A 24665-nucleotide genomic window follows, 5' to 3' on the forward strand; every position below is an offset into this window, starting at 1 on the left:
TAATAATCTGAACAATAAAGATTTATTCAATTTAAAAAATAAAATAAAAAATAAACACTAATAGCAGGTGAATTAAAAAAAATATATATATATATATATATATAACATGTACCAAAAAAAAAATGTTATTTCTTCTCATTTTTTTTTCACTCTGGAATTCTGAGTCAGAGAGTTTAGTACCCGTAAGGTCAAAGAGTACAAAATAGAAAGTCCAGCCTGGACCAAATTAGATGGGACAAACTTTATAGAATCCACAATTCATCATCTGACACAGGTATAGCAAAAAATCCCAGCAACAGTATCTTCCACAGATTTTTGCCAGTGTTTGAACATGGAAGTGAGTCTAGGTGACCTCTTTAGGTGGACTGCCTTTGGGGAAATATTTCCAGGTTGCTTTGAAGAGTTTGCCTGACCCCATGCTTTGAGAAATTGCTTAGAATTTAACCACCATAATTTTATGCCCATAATGAGCAGATTATAGGGAGATGTAAGAACTTTTAAAATGCAAATATTGTGCTGCTTGTAGTTATTCAGAAGGTATGCATTATACACAGTTGCTGAAGTTCCCTTGAACAAAAGTAACAGCAAAATGCCACGGCATTTTTGAAAATGTGTTTTATTCATGGCTCTGAAAGGTAGTTGAAGCCAATTCAGGGAGGAGCATACCCTCCCTCTGTTTTAATGATCATAATTTTGCTAATGGAATGTTAGTGGAAAGAGTTCAGAAGCCATGTGGCGCTGATTGCGTTGTTTGGTATTGATGTTGCCTGCAAATTAAATGTACCTAAGTAGCCACCTGTTTATGCTTATGATTATGTAAAGCCCCATATGTTTCCCTCTCTACACAGGGGAGGTAAATATTGAAAAAATTATCCTAGTGTGAAGGGTGAAAACAGCAGCAATTCTTCTATAACTGTCACATATGCTGCAGTGTTTCATTTAGTGTTGTACTTTGTCTGACAGTTGCTGATTTTTACTATGCGCTGTTCAAAAAAAACCTGTTACCCATGGTTATACAAAACAATTAAAAATCAGTTTACATAAAATTAAAGTTAGGAAGAGATACAGTTTTCCAGTGTAGCTGTATTTAAATGAATATCAGAGCTTGGGATTTAAATAGATTTTGATTTGCATGATGAAGAAAATCAACTTTTTTCCCTAAATTCACCAGCAAATAAAAAGGGACATTTTCTTCCTAAAGATATCTTTGTGATTCCATATTAGTAGGCAGGCAACAACAACAACAAAAACTAACTTGAATAACATGAATTTGAAAAGCCCACCTCTATAGTGGGCAGCTCTTTAACTGGCTGGGCCACCTGGCTGGATTTGCTCTGGAAAGCAGGTTGCTGCACTCCATATTGCCATGACCTGGTCAGCAAGTGCTCCTGAGCAGCTTTGAGATGATGAGTCTGCTTAGTGCAGTGGTTCTCAACCTTTCTAATGCCGCGACCCTTTAATACAGTTCCTCACGTTGTGGTGACCCCCAACCATAAAATTATTTTCGTTGCTACTTCATAACTGTAATTTGGCTACTGTTAATGAATCGTAATGTAAATATCTGTGTTTTCCGATGGTCTTAGGCGACCCTGCTAGCGGTTCTCAGGTTGAGAACCACTGCTGTAGAGCCTAAGACCATCGGAAAACACAGATATTTACATTATGATTCATTAACAGTTGCAAAATTACAGTTATGAAGTAGCAACGAAAATAATTTTATGGTTGGGGGTCACCACAACATGAGGAACTGTATTAAAGGGTCGCGGCATTAGAAAGGTTGAGAACCACTGGTTAGTGCATTGGGAGATGTGGCACAGTAGTAGCACCTGTGCAACTGCCTCAGCCGACTCAGGGACTGGCTAGACAGTAGTCTGCAGGAGAGACCAGAGAACTTGCTATTGCCAATTATTTTATACTAGAGGCCCAGTGCATGAAATTCGTGCACGGGGGGGGGGGGGGGCGGGCAGTGTCCCTCAGCCCAGCCTGCACCCTCTCCAATCTGGGATTCCTTGAGGGATGTCTGACCGCCCGTTTAGGCCCAATCCCACCGGGATCACAATCCAGGACTGCTGGCTCCCAACCACTCGCCTGCATCTGCCTGATTGCCCCTAACTACCTCAGCCTGCAAGCCTGATCACCCCCTAACCCAACCATGGGCAAACTACGGCCCGCGGGCCGGATCCGGCTGTTCTATCCAGTTCTCTTGCTCTCCCCTCCGCTCCTTTATTTTGAATTTATATTAGTTCACACAAACACTCCATCCATGCTTTTGTTCCGGCCCTCCGGTCCAGTTTAAGAACCCATTGTGGCCCTCGAGTCAAAAAGTTTGCCCACCCCTGCCCTAACCACTCCACTGCCAGCCTGATCGACACCTAACTGCTCTCTGGCTGGCCCAATTGCCCCTAACTGCCTTCCCCTGACAGCCTGGTCACCCCTATCTGCCCCCATCCTGCCAGTCTGGTCGCCCCTAACTGTCCTCCCCTGCAGGCCTAGTCACCCCCAACTGCCCTCCCCTGCTGGCCCGGTCACCCCTAAATGCCCTCCCCTGCTGGCCTGGTCCCCCTCAACTTCCCTCCCCTACAGACCTGGTACCCCTCCAACTGCCCTCCTCTGCTGGCCTGGTCACCCCTAACTGCCCTCCCCTGCAGGCCTGGTCCCCCTCAACTGCCCTCCCCTACAGACCTGGTCCCCCCCCAACTGCCCTCCCCTGCAGGCCTGGTGCCCCCCAACCGCCCTCCTCTGTTGGCCTGGTCACCCCTAACTGCCCTCCCTGATGGCCTGATCGCCCACAACTACCTCCCCTGCAAACCTGGTCCCTCCCAACTGCCCTCCCCTGCAGGCCTGGTCCCCCCCCCCCAACTGCCCTCCCTTGCTGGCCTTGTCTCCCTCAACTGCCCTCCTCTGTCGGCCTGGTCACCCCCGACTGCCCACAACTGCCCTCCCCTGCCAGCCATCTTGTGGCGGCCATCTTGTGTCCACATGGGGGCAGCCATCTTGTGTCTTGGAGTGACGGTCAATTTGCATATTACTCTTTTATTAGATAGGATGGTTTGTATCTGATTAGAAGGAGTTTAAATATCAATTGTCTAGTAGCCTAGACATGATGCTTCCAGACATTCCAATAAAATATTTGCAAGAAGAAACAGAATATGATAGAAAAAGATGAAAATGTACTACATCTCCAAAAACTATTAATAGGCCAATGCTCCCGAAAGCCAGAATTTACTTTTATAATCAGGAAGATGGAGCTGAAATGAGAATGTTAGAGGCCTAGCAATCCTGGGTCCCACGAAACAGAGGAGTGCTTCCAAATTTTCCAAAGATAATATGAAGAACAGAAATAAAATGAATTAAAGTTACTGAATACTTTTTATAGGTCAAAGTTTGTACTAAGCACTTAATGATCACCTGATTTCACTTATTTACCAGTAATTGTTGGAAGTATTTTACAAGATAAAATGTATTTCAGTTTTTCCAACTTTATAGATAAGGAAATTAATAATCTGATGAACTAAAATATATCAAGGAGGTCACCCAAGTCTTTTTAAACTTTGGTATACTATTTTTTTCAGTCTTGACATATACATACATTTATATAAATACAAATGTTCTAACAACATTAAAAGTATACCAAATGTATTTATTTAAATCCCATTTCACTTAATATTGAACCAGGATTAAACCTCATGTTTTAAAATATTTTTCACAAATTTGATTTTTGATGGCTACATAATATGTTGTAAGGGATATATTATAAATTATCCTTTTCCTCATTATTTGGCACTTATACTGACTTCTATTTTGTTAGTATAAGTAATTCTAAGATGGTTATTTATTTAGAGTTTATTCTAATAAGTGGAACCACTGAGTTAAAGGCCTTTTCTCAGCTGATTGCTGGTTCCAGGAAGACAGGGATCAAAATATAAGTGTATTCCTGCCATCAACTGTTATCTCTGCACAGGCACAAAAGAAGTATTTGCCAAATGACTAGCAGATGGCTTTTGAAATACATCAAATTTATTTTTAGAAGGGTTGTAAAATTCTATATACCCTTTGGTTAGGTTTGGGAGTGACCCCTTGGCAACACCTTTCCCAATTTTATTAGAGTTGTAAAAGATTCACTAGTAAATACATGGGAACACTGTCATCATTGTTTTAATTTATAGTGAGTCCAAACTAATTTCCGTGTGGTTACAAGCCCTCTCAATTTTTTCTGACTTTTATTCATTTCCCAGTTAGTGTTCCCCTAGACTATTTGATTGTTTCGTTTTACATTTTAGTGATTTCTAGTATTTTAAACATTGTGTCATTTTGCTGTTGAACCTTTCTTCCTGTTTTTATTTTTCAGATGTATAGAAATTTCCATTTTATATAATTGAATATATTGATTCTGCAGGGTTTAAAATGTAACTTTTTAATCTACTTCAAATTTCCTTTGTGACTCCTGGTATAAGTTTGATGATCCAATTTCATCTATTGCTTTCCCAAATGATAACTACAGTATATTAATTTACTAAATAATCTTTCCTTTAGCCCCAGATGAGTAGTACAGGCTTCATCGAGTAGAAAGTAATAGTCAACATTAAGATCTGGTTCAGAGCTATAAACAAAGGCTTAAGTTTGGGGACATTAGCATCAAATTCAAAGCATTGCTCTAATGCTTCTTTAACAACTAGTAACACTATTATTAATTTATTGACTCAGCTTTTGATTTTCTGTAACATTTAGTATAATTTATTCTAACTTTGTAATAGGTTTTAACATTAGCAAGACAAGTACTTTCTTATTGTTCTGTTTTTTAAGTATTTGCTTGAATATTTTCACTTGTTTATTCTCCCACATGAACTTTAGAGTTACTTTTTTAAGAGCCAACACAATAATAATTATGATTATAATATGTGAATTAGGGTTATCATTATGTTTGTCTTATAAATTAATTCATGTATAATTGATATATACAATATTCAGTTTTCTGATTCAAGCACTTAATAAACTGATGCACTAAAATACATCAATATGTTTTTATTTATTTTTAATCCTCACCTGAGGATATGTTTTTATTGACTTTAGAGAGAAAGAGGAAGGAAGGAAGGAAGGAAGAGAGGGAGGGAGGGAGAGGGAGAGAGAGAGAGAAAGAGAGAGAGAGAGAAACATTGCTAGGTTTTCTCCCATATGAGTCTGGACTGGGGATCAAATCCCCAACCTAGGTATGTGCCCTGACCAGGAATCAAACCTGCATCCTTTTTGGTACACAGGAGGATGCTCTAACCAACTGAGCTATCCAGCCATGGCTGTTTTGGCTTATCTCTATATATATAATAAGCCAGCGACCGGAATGCCAGAACAACCAGTCACTATGACGCCCACTGCGGCCAGCAAACCAGCCTGATCAGGGGGTGGGGCCGGCCGGCCAACTCCTGTGGCCTCTCTCCCCAGCCGGCCCTGCCCTTGATCAGCCTCTCCCACCCTGATTGAGGGCAGGGTGGCTGGCCAACCCCCCCATGACCCTTCCCCTTGGCCGGCCCCACCCCCAATTGGGCCCCCATCCCAACTGGGGGCGGGGCCTGCTGGCCAATCACCTGCAGCCCCTCCCCCAAGTCAGCCCGGCCCTGATCAGACCCGATCGGGGTGGGCCAGCTGGCCAACCTCCCACTGTCTCCCCCACCTGTGCACGAATTTGTGCACTGGGCCTCTAGTTTTTAATAAGTAAGCTTTTATAATATTTTTAAGTAAATAAGAAAAGGAGTTAAAGTTTTATAATATTTCTTATACTATATATAAAGATATTAAGCATAGTAGTTTTGTGCTTTTCCATTGCTATTTTAAAATGTCTTACTCATATATTCTAAATGGAAAGCATGATTATATATATTTTTATAAATAAATATATATGTTTATGTTCATATTTTATGTATATACTCTGTATGTATTTACTTATATATGTTTTTCATATATTGTTATCCTGTCCTCTTACAAAACTAACTTATTAATTCTAACAAATTGAAAATTTTGTTTCATTTGCTTCCATTGGTTTTACTGGATGATCTTACTTCAAATAATGATTATCACCTCATTTCTAAAAGTCTTCTAATTTATTTTTTACTGGCCATATTTATTTACTCAAAATTATGGAGTGCTGTTAGATAAGAGTGAAGATAAAGATCCATACAAGAACAATGTTTTCTTTGTCTGACTCATGGGCCTTTGCTCTTGCCACTTATGCCCGACCCCAGAGCCCTGCCCATAGTGTGACCTCCTGTCACGCTGTGTCACACCTTTTCCCAAGGTTTTTAAATTCATGTTGCCTATGAAACCGAGACAAGATTCCTAAAAATAATTTGAATTTTATCCTTTAAACAGCTGAATTTTATGTTATGCAAATTACATCTCAATAAAGCTGCTAACTTTATTTTTTAAATTGGAGAGAGGAGGGATAAACAATAAGTAATAGCTTCAAAAAAGCAGTTAGGTCAGCCCCCTCATTAGTTCTTGATGGGAATGTGAATTGGCAGAGTGTTTATGGAATGTGATTTGGCAATGTGCTAAAAGCCTTAAAATCATATTTACTTCTGAAGTTATAATGTTACATTCATGGGATTATTATAGTAATGAGATGGACTAAACTTCAGTTAAAAGCTGCTCATTATAGTATAAACTGCATAAATGATAACTTCAGAATGGACTTAATAAATTATGATATATACATATGAGGGCCTATTACATAGAAAATAAAAATTGCTTTTGAAGAATTTTTAATAATATAGGCAAATCCTCAGAAATAAGCTTGATCCCCATTATATTATATCTATTTGTGTGTGGGTGTGCCATGTACTAGAAAACAATAGAAGGAAATGTAACAAATATTAATGCTAGCTAGCTTTGGTGATGAGATTATAGGAAGCTTTAATTTACTTCTCTGCATTTTCTTCCATTTTCTAATTTTCTACAAGATTGTGTGTTATTTGTAAAGTTGAGAAAAATCAATACATCTTATAACTTTTAAAAATTGTATTTTGTATGTCCATACTAAAACCTGCATGTGTATAGCAGCTATATTCATAATTGCCAAAATTTAAAAGCAACCAAGAAGTCTTTCAATAGCTGTATAAATAAAATGTGGTACATCCAGACAATGGAATATTATTTAGTGCTATCAAGAAATGAGCTATCAAGCCATTAAAAAACATGGGGAACCTTCAATTCATATTACCAAATAAAAGATGCCAATTGGAAAGGCTACTTACTTTTTTATTCAATTATATTTTGGAAAATGCAAAACTATGGAAACCATAAAAAAAAAAAATCAGTGGTTACCAGGGATTGTGGGGGAAGAAGGATGACCAGGCACAGCACAGAGGATTTTTAGGGCACCGAAAATACTCTGTGTGAGTCTATATCGTAGATACATGCCACTATACATTTGTCTACACCTATAGACCATACAACACCAAGAGTGAACCAATGTAAACCATGAACTTAGGTTATGATGTATCAATGCAGGTTCATCAGGTGGAACAGTGTACCACTCCGGTGGGGGATATAATAATGGCCGAGGCTATGCATTTGTTAGGGGTAAAGGGTATATGGGAGACTTCTGTACTTTTCACTAAATTTTACTGTGAAACTAAAACAACTCTTAAAAATAGTCTATTAAAAAAGGATTTTGTTCCCATGGCAGAATCTCTAAATCACTAATATGTAATTATGTATAAATATAGTAATGTATTTTGCCAATGTCCAGTTAAAAGAATCAAGAAACTAAAGATCTGAGTAGACAATTTTGTAAGGAGAGTCTGGTTCCACCATGGTAATACTGTTGAGGTAACACCATAACAAACTTTAGAGGAGTTGTGTACGTAGGAAAGGGGGCTGGTAAGAGCAAAATGTGATTAGATTTTTAGAAGATGTATAAAAAATATTAGTACCTTGAAAACTTATAGAATAGTGCCAGGTGTGGAAAAGTCAATTTTAAGATGATCCTTTTGACATAATTTTGGTATGAGGCTAAAATATACATAGGTGGGTGAAAAGAACACTTTAACCTAGACCTGCAAAGTCTATTTGTCTTCCTGATATTATTCATTTTAGTTATCCAAAGAACAAGGACTTAGAGAAACAATCTGATCATGTACCAAAGAGCAGAAGAAAAAATAGTCCAAAAAAATGGAAATGAAAATTAGTATAAAAGCCTGAACTTTTTTGTGCACTTAGATTGCTTCACAGTTTTTGGCATAGTATATCCAGAATATCCCTTTTTGTCTAGGAAAATATTTTGTATAATAGACATAGCTGAATTTATTTTGCTTAAGTGAGCACAGTGGGGGAGAGATACCTTATGAGAAGTTGACCCAGAAAATTTGGAAGAATAGCCCATTATTCCTTAAATAGCAAATTATCCAAAAGGCAGGGAGCCTATTTAGGGTCTCTTTGAATCATGTCTTCATAACATCCAGATGGAAAAACAGGAGCAAATTGTGCCTTTTATCTTGCTTCTTTTAACAAAAGCCCATCAAAAAACAGGAGCTGAAAAGGTTATGCACTATAAAGCTACTAAATATATTTTAAATATAGTTTTGTAAAACAATTTTGCTAATAGGTAATTTCTAAAAGGAATTTATAAGCTGATATTTTAGTCAGCTTCTAAAAAATTAGATGTGATCATAAAATGGCTAATCCTACAAAATGTAGTCATTTCAGTAGATAAACCACTGAACGACCATTGAATGCAATATTATATGTTTTCTATCAATTAAGTATATAGATCCCTGAATAAAACAACAGGGAGATTTATTTTGAAAAAATGTTAATGTATTAGGCATTTTGATACCCAAGCACAAAGAAGCAGGTTTCATTAATCCTAGTCAAACAATTTCTTGAAAAATAATTCTATTACTAGTCTAATTTTGTGTATCTAAACATATCCTAAACATAGAAAAGGTACAGTAAAAATACAGTATAAAAGACAAAAAAACGGTACACCTGTAAAGGGCATCTACCATGAATGGAGCTCACAGGATTGAAAATTGCTCGGGGGGACTCAGTGAGTGATGAGTGAATGTGAAGGCCTAGGACAGTGATCGGCAAACTCATTAGTCAACAGAGCCAAATATCAACAGTACAACGACTGAAATTTCTTTTGAGAGCCGAAAACCGACTTCTGCGCATGGGCCACGAAGTTTCAATCGCACTGTACGTGTGCGCCCGCACGTGGTATTTTGTGGAAGAGCCACACTCAAGGGGCCAAAGAGCCGCATGTGGCTCGTGAGCCACAGTTTGCCAACTGCTGGCCTAGGATATTACTGTACATTACTGTAGACTTTATAAACACTGTACACTTAGGCTATGTTAAGTTTATTTAAAAATTTTTCTTCAATAATAAACAACCTTACCTTACTGTAACTTTTTATTATTTTATGATCCTTTTAATTTTTTAACTCATAGACTCTTGTATAGTAATACTTAGCTTAAAACACAAGCACATTGCATAGCTGACAAAAATATTTTTCTTGCCCTAACTGGTTTGGCTCAGTAGATAGAGCGTCGGCCTGCAGACTCAAGGGTCCCAGGTTCGATTCCGGTGAGGGGCATGTACCTTGGTTGTGGGCACATCCCCAGTAGGGGGTGTGCAGGAGGCAGCTGATTGATGTTTCTCTCTCATCAATATTTCTAACTCTCCCTCTCCCTTCCTCTCTGTAAAAAATTAATAAAATATATTTAAAAAATATTTTTCTTTATAGCCTATTCTATAAACTTTCCTATTTAATTTTTTATTTCGTTTTTAAACTTTTTTGTTAAAAACTAAGGCGCAAACACACTAGCCTAGGCCTATACAGGGTCAAGATCATCAGTATCCTTGTCTTCCTCACCCATATCTTGTCCCACTGGAAGGTCTTCAGGGGCAATACCATGACTGGAGTTATCACAATGCTTTCTCTGGAACACCTTGAACGGTGTCTGGCACATTATCAAGAGTGTATCACATGGGAAAAGTAGAGTGTAGGATAGTAAAGAATGGTTCATATCTAAAGCTCTATCACATTTCTTTTATTTCTTTTTTTCTAAATTTGTTGTTGTTGTTAGTCCTCACCTGATGATATTTTTCCATTGATTTTTTTAGAGAGGGTGAGAGGGAGGGGGAGAGACACAGAGAGAGAAACATTGATGTGAGAGAGACACATCGATTGACTGCCACCTGCACCCACCCTGACCAGGGCATCTAGACACAGATCTTACACACTTCACAAAAGCTAACTCAAAATGGATTAAAGGGTCACTCCATTAAGAACAAATAACTATTACAAAACACATATCAACCTCATATCAAAGCCTCCAAATACATGAAGCTAGAGCTTCAGTTTTGAAAAGAAATATTAATAATTCAATTATAATAGTTTGAAACTTCAAAACTCCACTTTCTATAATGAGTAGATCTTGATAGAGATTTTACACAAAAAATCAGAAGACCTGACAATACTATAAACCAAGAGACATCTGTAGAACACTCCACCCAGCAATAGCAGAATCCACATTCTTCTTAAGTGCACATGGAATATTCTTTAGGCTGGTCATATGTTAGGCCATAAAACAAATCTCAATAAATTTACAAGAACTGAAATTAAATAAAGTATGTCTTCTGACCACAATAGAATGAAATTAAGAATCAGTAAAAAATAAATTTAGGGAAAATTCCCAATTAAAAAAGGGTATTTAAAAGTATATTGAACTTTTTGAGTTTATAATCTAACTGGAAGCTGAAATTAAAACTTTTGAGTAGAGTATAAATAAAGACATTTCTCTATTTGAAATTTATAAAAATATTAGTGTCCTTGGTTTTTATCTAGTGCTGATATAGATGAATTATTTCTATATCAGGGATCCTTTTCATCATTACCTAGAAGGATAATTTGTTTTAAGAGAGGTAGAAACAATTTCCTGATCATCACCACTCACTTAATCCTGATCCTTACAGTAAAACTAGCATTGTACAGACAATGTTAAATCATTGCTCAATTGATGCAAGATGATTATGTTGACTGAAAGTTCAATGGGATATTCTAAGCAGCAATTCCCCAAGTTAAACTCTAAGTCAAAAAGCGACGTGTTTTAACTACTATAATAAGAAATGTTCCTTCTACCAGAAGATTCTAGTAATTTTGACTTACTAAATATTGATTATATACATCTTCTAAACACTGTGGGGATTACAGCAATAATTGAGATTCAGATTCCTTCCCCAGCAACCTTATGATCTATTAAGCAGATGGTGCTTATAAGACAAGTACACAAATAACTTCAATTATATACAAAACGTTGTAAATGCAATGATTAAGGCATGAAAGCCTATAGTGATTTAAAAGGAGAGTTGACACATCAATTAGAGTACTTAGGAAACGCTTCTTCTAAAGCATTGGTTCTCAAACTTGGTTGCTCATGATCACTGCTCTGGGAGCTTTAGAAAACCTTGATGACCAGACTTTATCCCAGACCAAATAAACCAGAATATCTCAGGCAAGTGGCCTGAGCATCAACATTTTTTAAAGTCCCCCTGGCAATTCCAATGTGCAGCCAAGTTTGAGAATCATTGATATGAAGGATGGGCTGAGGAAGCAATAATTAGAATCATTCCATGAGAAAGGTTTCAGTTGAAAGGGTTGGAATATTGGAGCACTTAGAAGAATCCTCTCCTCATACAGTTAACTCATTTTTATTCTTCAAACCTCAGCTCAAATACAACATTCTTGAAAAATCTTTGCCTGACTCCACTCATGATAACAATGTCAATAATTGTAATAAAAGCTAATATTTTTATAGTCCTTGCTAAGTGATAAGTACCATTCTAAGCACTTTAAATATATTTCAATACTTAACCCTCCTAACCACACTAGGAGATAGGTAGCAATATTATTATCACTTTACATAAAAGGAGGCTATATAACTTGGCAAGGTTACACAACTAACAATGGCAGAGCTGAGATTCAAGTATATTGACTCAGAAATCCACATTTTGAAACATGACCAACTGGTGTTAAATGTCACTTACCAAGACTCTCATAAAACCTGTACATACTTCCACTATACCATGAATCACATTATATTGTAAATGTTTATTAGAGTTTTTTTCTTCCACTCATCATTCATTCAATATACAACTATTGAGCACATTCTCTGTGCCAGAAAATGTGTTTGTTTCTAGAAAAAGTCTCTTATGTAATATTTTATCTGTGAAGGAATTTTAGTTTAGAGCTGAGGTCAGCAAACTATGATTCACAGGCCAAATTCTGCTGACCACCTTTTTATAAAGACATTTTTGTTGAACCATGCTCTTTGGTTTGGTATCTAGAGCTTCTTTTATGTTACAACATCAGAATGTAGTCATGATGGGGACCAACTGGCAGCAAAGTCTAAAATTTACTATCTGGCCCTTTTTAAAAGGTTTGACAACCCTTGTTCTAGAGAATAATACAAAAGAGAAAGTCATCAATACTTAAAATAAGGTGAATGCTCTGGTGCCCAATATACTAAGAGAACATAAAAGAGGGATTTCTTAGGTTAGATGGTCAGAAAAAGTCTTCCAGAAGATATGATATTTAGAGTAATTTTGTAAGGCTGAGTAGAATTAACTAGACAAAGAAAAGCAGCTAGACTTGCCAGTAAGATCAGCAGGGGAGTTTAGCAGTGATCCAGAGAGCTAGAATAATGGCAATGGGAATAAAGAGGGTCAATGTGTTTAATGTACAGCAGTGGGCAAAAGTAGGTTTATAGTTATTCATATGGGAAATATAATAATCCTATCTAATAAAAGAGTAATATGCAAATTGACCGTCACTCCAAGACACAAGATGGCTGCCCCTATGTGGTCAAAGATGGTTGTTCCCATGTGGACACTAGATGGCCACCACAAGATGGCCTGCAGGGGAGGGCAGTTGGGGGAAACCAGGCCTGCAGGGGAGGGCAGTTGGGGTGGGACCAGGCCTGCAGGGGAGGGCAATTGGGGGAGACCAGGCCTGCAGGGGAGGGCAGTTGGGGGGGACCAGGCCTATAGGGGAGGGCAGTTGGGGTGACCAAGCCAGCAGGGGAGGGCAGTTAGGGGTGACCAGGCCTGCAGGGGAGGGCAGTTGGGGGCGACCAGGCTGGTAGGGGAGAGCAGTTAGGGGTGATCAGGCTGGCAAGGGAGGGCAGTTAGGGGTTACCGGGCCAGCAGGGGAGGGCAGTTGGGGGCAACCAGGCCTACAGGGGAGGACAATTAGGGGCAATCGGGCTGGCAGGGGAGCAGTTAGGCATTGATCAGGCTGGCAGGAGAGTGGTTAGAGGTGATCAGGCTGGCAAGCACAACCAGTTAGGGGCAATCAGGCAGCCAGGCAGGCGAGCGTTGGGAGCCAGCAGTCCTGGATTGTGAGAGGGATGTCCAACTGCCCGTTTAGGCCCGATCCCTTGAGGGGTCCCAGATTGGAGAGGGTGCAGGCTGGGCTGAGGGACACACACACCCCCGCACAAATTTCGTGCACCGGGCCTCTAGTTAATAAATAATACAAGAATAAACTCTGTTTCACATACTCGCAATTATAGACCTACTTGTGCCCACCCCTGTATATTTAGTTCTACATGCCTGATGAAAATATATCTTTGAATTCTTTAATTTATCTATGTAGTATAGCTAGTAGTTGAAAATTACTAAATCTTTGTTAACAGAAAATATTTAGTCCTAAGTAAAGGATGTTTATTTAAAATGGTAAGAAAATATTTGCCTTATATTAGTTCTTAAAATCATTGAACTATAAGAATTATGATTCTTTCACCCACTGCCCTAGAGTAAATAAAAAACACTACCTCTTTTTCATTGTTTGCAATTGTATAGATGTATATATCTATTAGCAATGCAGTTTTACGAATGAGAAATGGTTGCAATATACTGTACCTGGAAAATTCATAGGCAATTCAAATGGTTGTAGTGATTCACTACCTTCAATGTGCTCACAAATTTCAGCTATGATCTTCTTAATTTTGAGGCCAGTAATTTTAATCACCTCTCCTGTTGACAAACAGCATTCATTTCCAAACATTTCATAAACAGAACCTGAAAAAAGAAGAGTGAAAGCAGCTCTTAAAAAAGAATTAAATCTTGAAGAACAAGGTAGGAGTCAAAAGCCTTATATCACGTGTTTTTATTCAGTTCCTCTCTTAGCTACCTACTAAAGAGGACTTCAATCAAGCTTGGCAAAATGTACAACATGTACCAGGAAAAATATTAGATTTTCACTTTATCCACTGGGCAAGGTAAAATCTTATTTTTGTTATTATTGTAAATTGAATTTATGGTTTCCTCAGCACCTTTAGCTCATCTTTTCAAGGTCAAACTACAAACATGTCTTTATTGGGATTTATGATCTGTTTCTGTAGGGTCACAGAATTAAGCTTATCTGAGTCAACAATGATCTAAATAAGTACTGCAAACAAGGTTATAATATGATCTAAGATCCAAAGACAGAGTGTCTGCACACCAGAGCTTTATAGCAAGAGCATCATATCTATTTCTTAGACCTAGTTCTCTTCATCATCATGAATATAAGACTTATGCCCATTTTTATCTCTTGATTTTTGACAAGCAGACCAATCCAGATAAACTGGAAAGCTTCACTTTAGTTCAGGATTTCAGTCTCTTTCCTAACAAACTTTTTATCATAGAATAGAGGCCCAGTGCACAAAATTCATGCACTTGAGGCAGGGGGTGTCCCTCAGCCCAGCTTGCATCCTCTCACAGTCCAGGAGCCCTCAAGGAGTGGGCCTAAGCCATCAGTCGGACTTCCTTAGCACTGCCAAGGAGGCGGCGTGCAATGACTACCAGGGGGCAGCCCCTGCATTGAGCATCTGCCCCATGGTGGTCAGTGCATGTCATAGCGACCGGTCGTTCCTCTGTTTGGTCAATTTGCATATTACCTTGCTGGGGTGTTTTCCAGCATCTAGAAGGGTTCAGGAATCTGGAGAAGGGCTGCTTGTAAATTAATAAAGAGGCTAGAGAAGAAATATGAATTTGGAAGGCATTTTGGGGAACCAGAGAAAGCTTAGCTGTAGTAGCTCAGTTCTCTCTATCTCCGGATCCAGGGCTCTTTTTATTCCCACATTTTGCCCTATAGCAAAGTAGATATACATATCAAAGATAAGGTTTAGTATATAGTAGGCATTGTCAGGTTGGGGAAATGCCCTCAGCTGTTCAGCTTTTGGCCAGCAGGAGGCAATAACATGTAAATTGAAATGCCCTCAGCTGTCTGGTAACAAGCAATAATATATGCAGATCTTCAGGTTTGGGGAAATGTTTTCGGCTATTCCAGTAGGCAATAACATGTATTCAGCCCTGCTGAATATAGAAGCCCATCAATTTTTTGATGGAACTTCTTGCATTTATGACATGCTGGAATTAGCCTCCGGCATTACCCTTTTATTATATAGGATGCTAAAGCTAAGCTTTCCACTCATTTATTTTCCTTTTAGATCTCCTCATGGAGGAAGAACATGCAGTCAAATGATGAGCATCAGAAAACAGAAGAGAAAAAATATTATGGATAATCTACCCCTACTAAAAAGAGAACAACCCAAAAACTACATCTCTGGGATATTATCGATTTACAGGTAAGCAGTAAATAAATTAAAGGTTGATGTAAATGAACATTACCAAACTGTAGGGCTTAAAACATCATTTTTTCCTTACCTCCAATATGATTTATTTCATTTTTATCACACTAAAATGTGAATAGTATAAACACAGCATTTTAGGTTTGTTTTTATCTTCTGAATTTTTCTCTATAGAACCCCCTCCTCCTAGAATCTTGCCTGCTATATAGCAGGCACCTAAAACATTTTTATAGCATTAACAGTTATGATAAAATTTAAGACTGACAATGCAATCTAGCTTTAAACAACTCTGCAGTTGTATCAGAATCTCAATAGAAATCGGAGCAACACTCAAATTAAAATAATTTATGAAGGTTTTAATAAAGGGGCAATTTACACAGAGGCACAGTCAGTTCTAGGCAACACAAGAAAATAAAAATCCTGATCTCACTGTTCTCCTTCCATTTGATCCTCTGCCAGGTCACCTCACTGGCCAAATTCAGTCAGAAGGCAGAGGACAAGGGAGGGGCTGATGCCCCCACAGAAGTCACCTCCTAAGTAGAGAGTCAAAATGAAAATCCAGCATACCAAACTTACTGTTCATTGTTTAGTAAGAACTATTTTTGCATGCATGCTAGTGTATCTGATCCTCAAGTTTAGTATATATTTCCCTAACTTCTCTATTTTTTATACTCCTCCCTTAACTACATGTTCATACTTTTCATTAACTCCAATACATAGTGTTGTCAGCCATCACAAATCCTTTGTAGAACAAGATGGAATATTAAAAATAATAAATCCACAGTGACATTTTCCTCCAATGAATTCAGAATAGTTAATTTCTATGATCCTCATTTGGCAATTAATCACATACTAACATTTTACATCTTCAGTATTATCTCATCCTGTACTTAACTTTTTATGACTTTAGTTTTTATTACTCCCAATTCAATTTTAAGCCTTATGAAAGAAAATATTGCATTATATTATTGCATAACTATAACACATCAACTTCCCTTCTTCATTTATTCAACTTATTTCATTAAAACCTACTATGCATCAGGCATTGTGATTGACAGTAGGCATCTAAGATAAAATGCATACTCTCTCCTCCCCCACAGAAGCACTGTTTTGAAGGGAACAAATAAGCAGATATTGCAACAGATTATTAGAGAGATATAATTTAGAAAATTCAGGGCATTGTGGGAGGATATTGGAGATATTTCATAATTAAGAAATTACATGGGAAAGAGATTAGGGAAGGATTCCTGGAGGAGATAACAGCTGGGTTGTTTTAAAGAAAGCCTCACAAGATATCAGGACAGGCAGAGGAAATAGTATTTGAAAGGGCACTGAGATATGATACATTCTGAAATTTCAAGTAGCTTGTTAGGTCTCAAATATAAAGAATGGGAAGTGGTAAGAAAGAAGACTAGAGAAGTAAGAGAGAGTCTAGCTCATGCAGCATCTTTATGAAATAATCAATAAACAAAAAGGCCAATAAAAACCTGAAGCAATCTCAAATAAAAGAATCTACATTTTCAGTTATCAGGGTCTAGGAACTAATGACAATTTAATGAGAGGTCATACGTATCTAGGTGCTTGCTCTCCAAAATCTAGTCTATGGCATCACATGGGAACTTGTTAGAATCTTGGTCAGACCCCAAGCCTGCTGAATCAGAACCTGCATTTTTAACAGGACCCTCAGGTGATTCGTAAGCACATTAGCACTTGGAAAGCACTGGTCAAGGCAACAAATGTATAACTGAAATAGTCTCTGTTCTGAGATTGTTGGAGAACTAACCAGGAAAGGAAGAACATGCCCTGTAAGAGGAAGCATTCAGTGCCATTAAGGTAAAGGACATTGAAAATGGAAAAAAAGAAAAGGAAAAGATTTTAAGTAGGAAAGTGATATGGTAAGACTTTTCCTTGTCACATAAAATAGAACATAATGTGTGCCCTAGCTGGTTTGGCTCAGTAGATAGAATGTCAGCCAGCGGACTGAAGGGTCCCAGGTTTGATTCCAGTCAAGGGCACATGCCCAGGTTGCTGGCTTGATCCCCAGTAGGGGGTGTGCAGGAGGCAGCCGATCAATGATTCTCTTTCATCTTTGATGTTTCTATTGCTCTCTCCCTCCCTTGCTCTCTGAAATCAATAAAAATATATTTTAAAAAATAAAATAGAACATAATGTAACCTATTCCATTTTAACTGAAGTCTTTTGGTCTTAACTTCCATGCAATGAATGTCTAATTGTAGATCTAATATATATCAAACTGACTGATTTGGAATGCCATCCTTTTCAAAGACTCCATGGGAATTCAAAATTAAAATATGAATTTATGTGAGATTACATAACAACTTATAGGAAATAGAAGCCAGAGAATTCTGTGAGGAGAAAATTCTGAGAGTTTTATCAACATACAAAAATCTTCTGACTTGTTAGGTCTCTTTCCAAGCATGTCTCCCCTTTAGAAAAATAATCACTTCTTTCAGTCACAAAAAAAAAATAGAAGCTCATGAAAATACTAATCTTTAATATTTATCTTTAATTCTTTGCAATTTCTATTTGCTCAACACTAGAAAGTTATGTTCATGATAGGTGACAAGAACATACCTGAAACTTAAAGGGGGGTCTTGTACTATATCATCAATATGATGTCTCTTAAAATATATTTTTTCTCAGTAAAAATATAAAATGGTTAATTTAAAAATTAGCCGACTTTCATAATCTCAGGACAAGCACACATAATATGTATAAATGCCTATTAAAAATTTGCTGAGATGTGGATGTGAACTGTTTGTATATATATATAGACGTAGATATTAAAATTTTTATTTCATTTTAAGAGGACATGCACTTTGAATATGCAAATCTATTAAATCTTTACAGATGATTCTATCCAAGTCAGAGCATATGTATTCAGGATAATGCCAAACATCAGAGAAAGCTGGAACAAAGCAGCCTGTTTTCAGTGATCAAACATTGCCCCTGAAGGCTGTAATGAAAGAGCCCTGTGCTTTTGAAATCACCTTCTCTAATGCTACTTTGCTCAAAAGAAATGACACATTAATATCCTTTTATGAGCTCATCCCTTATTTGACAATTCATATAAGCAATACTGTAATCACATAGTAAGAGCCAAAACAATTGGTTCAATAGATTTTCTTCCATTTTCTCTACAAAGTTAAAACTGTATGGCAGTCAGGGCAGAGGAAACACATCATTTAGAGGTTTGGTTTTTTTCCTCCCTGTACTAAAGATGCACCCATTCCCACAACTCTCCACCCCTTCCTCAGCCATACCAGGCCACTTGTCTCTTTATCTCCTCATCAGCTTGTAAATGACTATCAACTGATCCGAAGGTTCAGCTTATCAATCAATCCTAAAGATTCTGCGCATATTCCTCATCAAAGCCTTCCTTGAGCCCCACACCTGACTGAGAATTAATTACCTCTTCTGTGCTTTAATAGAACTTTGCATGTATCTCCATTATAGACCCTATGTGATTATGATCACAGCCTGCTAGTATGGCATTATTTTCTAACCATGGATAGTATTTATATTTTAGATTTTATTATGAGTTCCTAGAGAAGCAATATCTCTTAGCTTTATTTATACTTGACCTCACTCACACTGTTAGTAACCCGGTTTTTGTCACTTAGTAGATTCTTAGTGAATGTTGAATTATATCTTAGCTTTACTGTAAAATCACAGTAAATTATTTTGAATATAGTAGTAGTCTTTCCACAACAGCAGTTTAAAGCACAGTCAACCCAAGGCTTTGGCATGGGTTATATCTTCATTTGGTATATTTAGTATCAAATGTACAAGCATATGTGCGAGTCGCTGGCCATGAATTATCCAGACAAGGAACATTAGGGTAGGCAATTCTACAATATGAATATCTGCTTAAGTTTGTCACTTTGCAACTATGGTGGTCATTTTTATACTGCTGGACTTGAGGGTGAAATGAAATAATCTGAGATAGTTTGGAGGACTTAAGAAATTATGCTTGTAAAGTTTGCTGGCTATTGTTTTATAGTGTTTATAGAACCACATCAGATTGGTGTTGCTAGCAGAGTTGTATCTTTACTCCTCATAAATAGGTATGATTATTCTTTAGAAGGCAGGAAAAAAATAGCAAACATGAAACAATAAGTTTCAGCTTTACGAGAGGTAGATTCAACTACTTAGATATTGGATATACCTCAGAGAGGTATATCTGAACATTGATAGGAAATGATCTTTTAAGGTCATAGAGACTCATTCCACATCCAAAATATCAATACAAAGATGGTAAAACATTGGCATTAGATAGGAAGAAAAATGTACACTAAGAAGAACTAAGATATAAATGCTCTTACCTCTAAGAATATAGAGTCTTCTTATAAGATGGAGATTTAAGTGTTATCTGGAAAGTCAAGCTTAAAGACAGAAATGTGCTAGAGACTTCAGTGAATGTTGGTGAGTCTTGAAATGTCTGAGTATGGAGAAGCTATGAAAGCCACAAGGAGTTAAAAAGGCTGGAGCCTGAGAGTGAATAAAGCAGATTAAAATAGTAGGGAGACCAGAAACTAGAAAATTCCTAATTTCACAAACACCCTGAAGCACATGCCATTTAAATGTTTTAATGGCCAAGGAAGAAAGATTCAGTTTTACATGCCAGCTAAAAACTTGATGTTTGCTTAATGGCAGAACCAATTTAATAGAGTAAATAAAACTGTGCTAAGAGGGTTTGCAAGTTGGTATTATGATCGAAGTCAACATTGTGGCTTTGTGTTAATAATTATCAGAGCAAAGGGATGTGGGATGTGGAAGTATGAAATGAATATCCCTCCTACACATCTACGAAACATTTCCTTATAATGGTGGAACAAATCAGTGGTTCTGCATCTCCTGACACTATTATTAACCACATTTCACTAAAACTTTAACCATTAAAATGCCATCACAAATAATAATTTCTTATATGAACAATGTTGCATTAGAAGTTTGATTTATTGTTTTAGGAAGGACTTGGTTTTTATATACTTTATATAATTTTATACACTTTAATATACTTGCCTATGTTTTATATCCTTATTGTTAAATAAAGCTACTATAGACCTCTATTGCCATTTAAAATAGTAAACCTGATAAGATGGGAAACCATAAAAATCTTAGAAGAATCCACAGGCAGCAAAATATCAGACATATGTTGTAGCAATATCTTTACCGATACACTTCCTAGACCTAGGGCAATGGAAACTAAGGAGAAAATAAGCAAATGGGACTACATCAAAATAAAAAGCTTCTGCACAGCAAAAGAAACCATCAACAAAACAACAAGAAAGCCCACTGCATGGGAGAACATATTTTCCAATGTTATATCTGATAAGGGTCTAATCTCCAAATATATAGGGAACTCATACATCTTAACAAAAGGAAGATAAACAACCCAATCAAAAAATGGGCAAAGGACCTAAATCGACACTTTTCAAAAGTGGACATACAGAAGGCAAAGAGACATATGAAAACATGCTCAAAGTCACTAATCATCCGAGAGATGCAAATCAAAACGACAATGAGGTACCATCTCACAACTGTCAGAATGGCTATCATCAACAAATCAACAAATGACAAGTGTTGGTGAGGATGCAGAGAAAAAGGAACCCTCATGCACTGCTGGTGTGAATGCAGACTGGTGCAACCACTGTGGAAAACAGTATGGCATTTCCTCAAAAAATTAAAAAATGGAACTCTCATTTGATCCAGTAATCCCACTTCTGGGAATATATCCCAAGAAAACAGAAACACCAGTCAGAAAGGATATATGCACCCCTATGTTCATAGCAACACAATTTACAATAGCTAAGATTTAGAAACAGCCTAAGTGCCCATCAGCAGATGAGTGGATTAAAAAACAGTGGTACATCTACACAATGGAATACCAGCTGCTTTAAAAGAAAGAGCTCTTACTATTCACAACAGCACGGATGGACATGGAGAGCATTATGCTAAGTGAAATAAGCCAGTTGGAGGAAGATAAATATCACATGATTTCACTCATTTGTGGAATATAATGAACAACATAAACTGATGAACAAAAATAGATCCAGAGACAGAGAAGCATTGAACAGACTGTCCAACCTCAGAGGGAAGGCAGGGGGAGGAATAAGAGATCAACCAAAGGACTTGTATGTGTGCATATAAGCATAACCAATGGACATGGACACTATGGGGGGGGGGGTTAGAGCATGTGCTGGGGGGGTGAGAGTGGCTGGGGAGAGGTCAATGGGGGGAAAAGGAGACATATGTAATACTTTAAACAATAAAGAATAAAAAAAAAAGTAAACCTGTTCTCTACATCTATTTAATGACTGAATATACTGGTTGAATTGATTATACACAGGCTCCCATGTACTATAATGTGTTTATCCAATGCATAAAAAGTAAAGCATCACCATTTTATAAATTTTCTCTAAGTTCATTAGTACTGAATACTTCATTAACTATTCTGCTTATGAAATATAGTTTAAAATTTGAGAGTAAAGGCTTAGAAATTCATAGGAATTTTGAAGTTGTTTTATGCCCACTGAATTAAATAATAAAAGTATGTTTGTGTTTTCTATGTCTTTATTTTTAAATGTTTATTTTTATAAAATTTTATTTTAAGTGTTTTAAAAAATATATTTTTATTGATTTCAGAAAGGGAGAGGGAGAGAATAATAGAAACATCAATGATGAGAGAAAATCATTGATTGGCCTCCCACATGCCCCCTACTGGGGATCAAGCCCACAACCTGGGCATGTGCCCTTGACTGGAATCGAACCCTGGACCCTTTAGTATGCAGGCCGATGCTCTATCCACTGAGCAAAACCAGCTACGGCTATAAAATTTTATTTTTATTGTATTTTAATAAAGTACCAGTTCTTGATAGATTGGGAAAAGAAAATAAATTGGACCTTCACCATAGATAGCTTGAGGAGGGCCTCCCTAAAGCATTCATTACAAATGAATGACCTCAGTCAGGACAGGGAAATGGGACCTAGTTTGAGGGAGTTAGAGATTAGCGTAACATTTGAACACACTGAAAAAAAGAAAGTTATAACTTAATATACAAAGTCTTAATCAATATTATTAAATCATCTATCTCAGTGTCACCAGCACCTTAGGTGCCCTGGCTAAAAGACAGGAAGTTTAATCAACTTGACAGTAATAGTTCTAATTGCAAATTATTACATTAGCATTCTGATTTGTACATTGTTCTTCTAAGTTGTATGAGGCAGTGCTTGAGCCTAATTGACCCTGGATGCTTTGAATTGTTAGACCTACACAAACTGAAGTCCAAACCACAAACAGGTAGAATCCCCTAGGAAATGAATTTAATGAGTTCTATCTAACTAGTGTGTCAGTTATTCTCCATGACAGAGAGTATATTCTACCATTTTCCCTTCCCATCACTAATCATCCATGGACATTTCCAGCTGAATCCAGATGAGACCTAATAATCCTCTTCAACATAAAGTTCCAGGTGACTATCCATTGGTTGAAGAGGGCATGCCAGGTATAAATTATTTCCCGTCTAATCCTACACTATGACTTATCTTGCATTTTTTAAGCCCCTTTGATTGATAATTATTTTTAAATATTTTAATCCTCAGATTGGGCTAATTTACTCCAAAAGTCTTAATTAAAAGAAATCTGGCAGAATACAGACTCTCTTAATCCATCACTTTTTTTCCAGGGCAGCTATCTAAAAATAAGTAAACTAGTGGCCATCAATACCAGGCACAAAGAATTATAGCTAAGCCTACCTACGTTTTTGTGATCATTGATAGATCTGATGGTAATAAAAATAAAGGTTTTCTGTGTTAAACGAAAAAAGATTTGACTATTCCTTTCTAAATACTGTTTCTTTCATTTTGTTGGATGAGGGACTTGAAGAGTTCTTTTAGTTATATAAACCACTAGAGGCCCAGTGCATGAAAATTCATGCACTGGAGGGGGGGGGGGTCCCTCAGCCTGGCCTGCCCCCTCTCACAGTCTGGGAGCCCTCAGGGGCGGGAGGTGACCCGGCGATCAGGGAAAGGCGACGCCCCCATCACACCTCTGCTGCTGCCACTGCCAGCAGCGCGAGCCTTGGCTGGCCCTGGTTACCTGAGCCTCGAGCAGCCCTGGGTGGCAGGCAGCCACCATCCGAGGTTTGCCTGCACCTTGGGCCAGCCCTGGGCAGCTGGGGCACTGAGGAGACTGGGGGACTCTGGAGGCAGGCACACAGGGGAGGCCGGGCTGTGCCACACACCTGCTGCCCCGGCGGGGCTGAGGGGACTGGGCGCTGCCATCTTTGAGGGTGTGGCAGTCAATTAGCATATTCCCTCCTTATTGGCTGTGGGTGCAGTCATCTTTGTGAGGACGTGGTGGTCAATTAGCATATTCCCTCTTTATTAGATAGGATTGTTGTTCTTGGGTAAACGTAGACACAACCATTGGGTTGAATGCAGCTGTGCTTAGCCAAGCAATGTCTCTGTAATATTAATTGGTATGTTTGAGTCACAACTCTTTCTCTGTTTTGAGAAACAAAATAATGAATGGTTGTGAACCCATCCCAAGAACCCCAATTCATCTGCTGAAACAAATACCAAAACAACTGTTGCTTAAACAAAAATATGTTTATTTCTCTCTCAAGTAACAACTCGGTGGTAGCTTGTCAGAGTTTATATGAAATCTTCACAGCAGCCAGCTTTTTTCTATGTTGCTATTCTGGCCTCTTCAACATGAGACCTTGTCTTATGTTCTAGGGTGGCTGCTCCAACTCCTACCATCACATCTGAATTTCAGCTAGGAAGAAAGAGAGATGCAGAAGAGGAGGAAACACTCCTTTTGTTTTAGCAGCATGCAACAGAAATTTCCCACTTCAAATACTTTCACAACCCATTGTCCAAAACTTAATCAAGTGTTAACATTAAGCTTTAAGAGAGCTGTGTGATATCATCTTTAGCTAGGCAGCTGTGTTCACAGCTGGATCACCTGTTATTACAGAAGAAAGAGAGAACAGATATAGTTAGAAGGGCAG

The 24665-nt window shown here is 37.8% G+C and overlaps 1 protein-coding gene across 1 annotated transcript in view; it reads right to left on the reverse strand.

The window, feature by feature from the left end:
• Positions 1-24665, reverse strand: part of THEMIS (thymocyte selection associated) — a gene marked incomplete at both ends in the record, with an annotated part of 119061 nt that overhangs the window by 78353 nt on the left and 16043 nt on the right. The window contains one exon of the mRNA XM_080663863.1: positions 13916-14074. Within this exon, the coding sequence (XP_080519989.1) occupies positions 13916-14074 (159 nt within the window). The remainder of the gene's footprint in view (positions 1-13915; positions 14075-24665) is intronic.

This window comes from Plecotus auritus (assembly GCF_963455305.1).
Source record: "Plecotus auritus genome assembly, chromosome: 4".
Lineage (NCBI taxonomy): Eukaryota > Metazoa > Chordata > Mammalia > Chiroptera > Vespertilionidae > Plecotus > Plecotus auritus.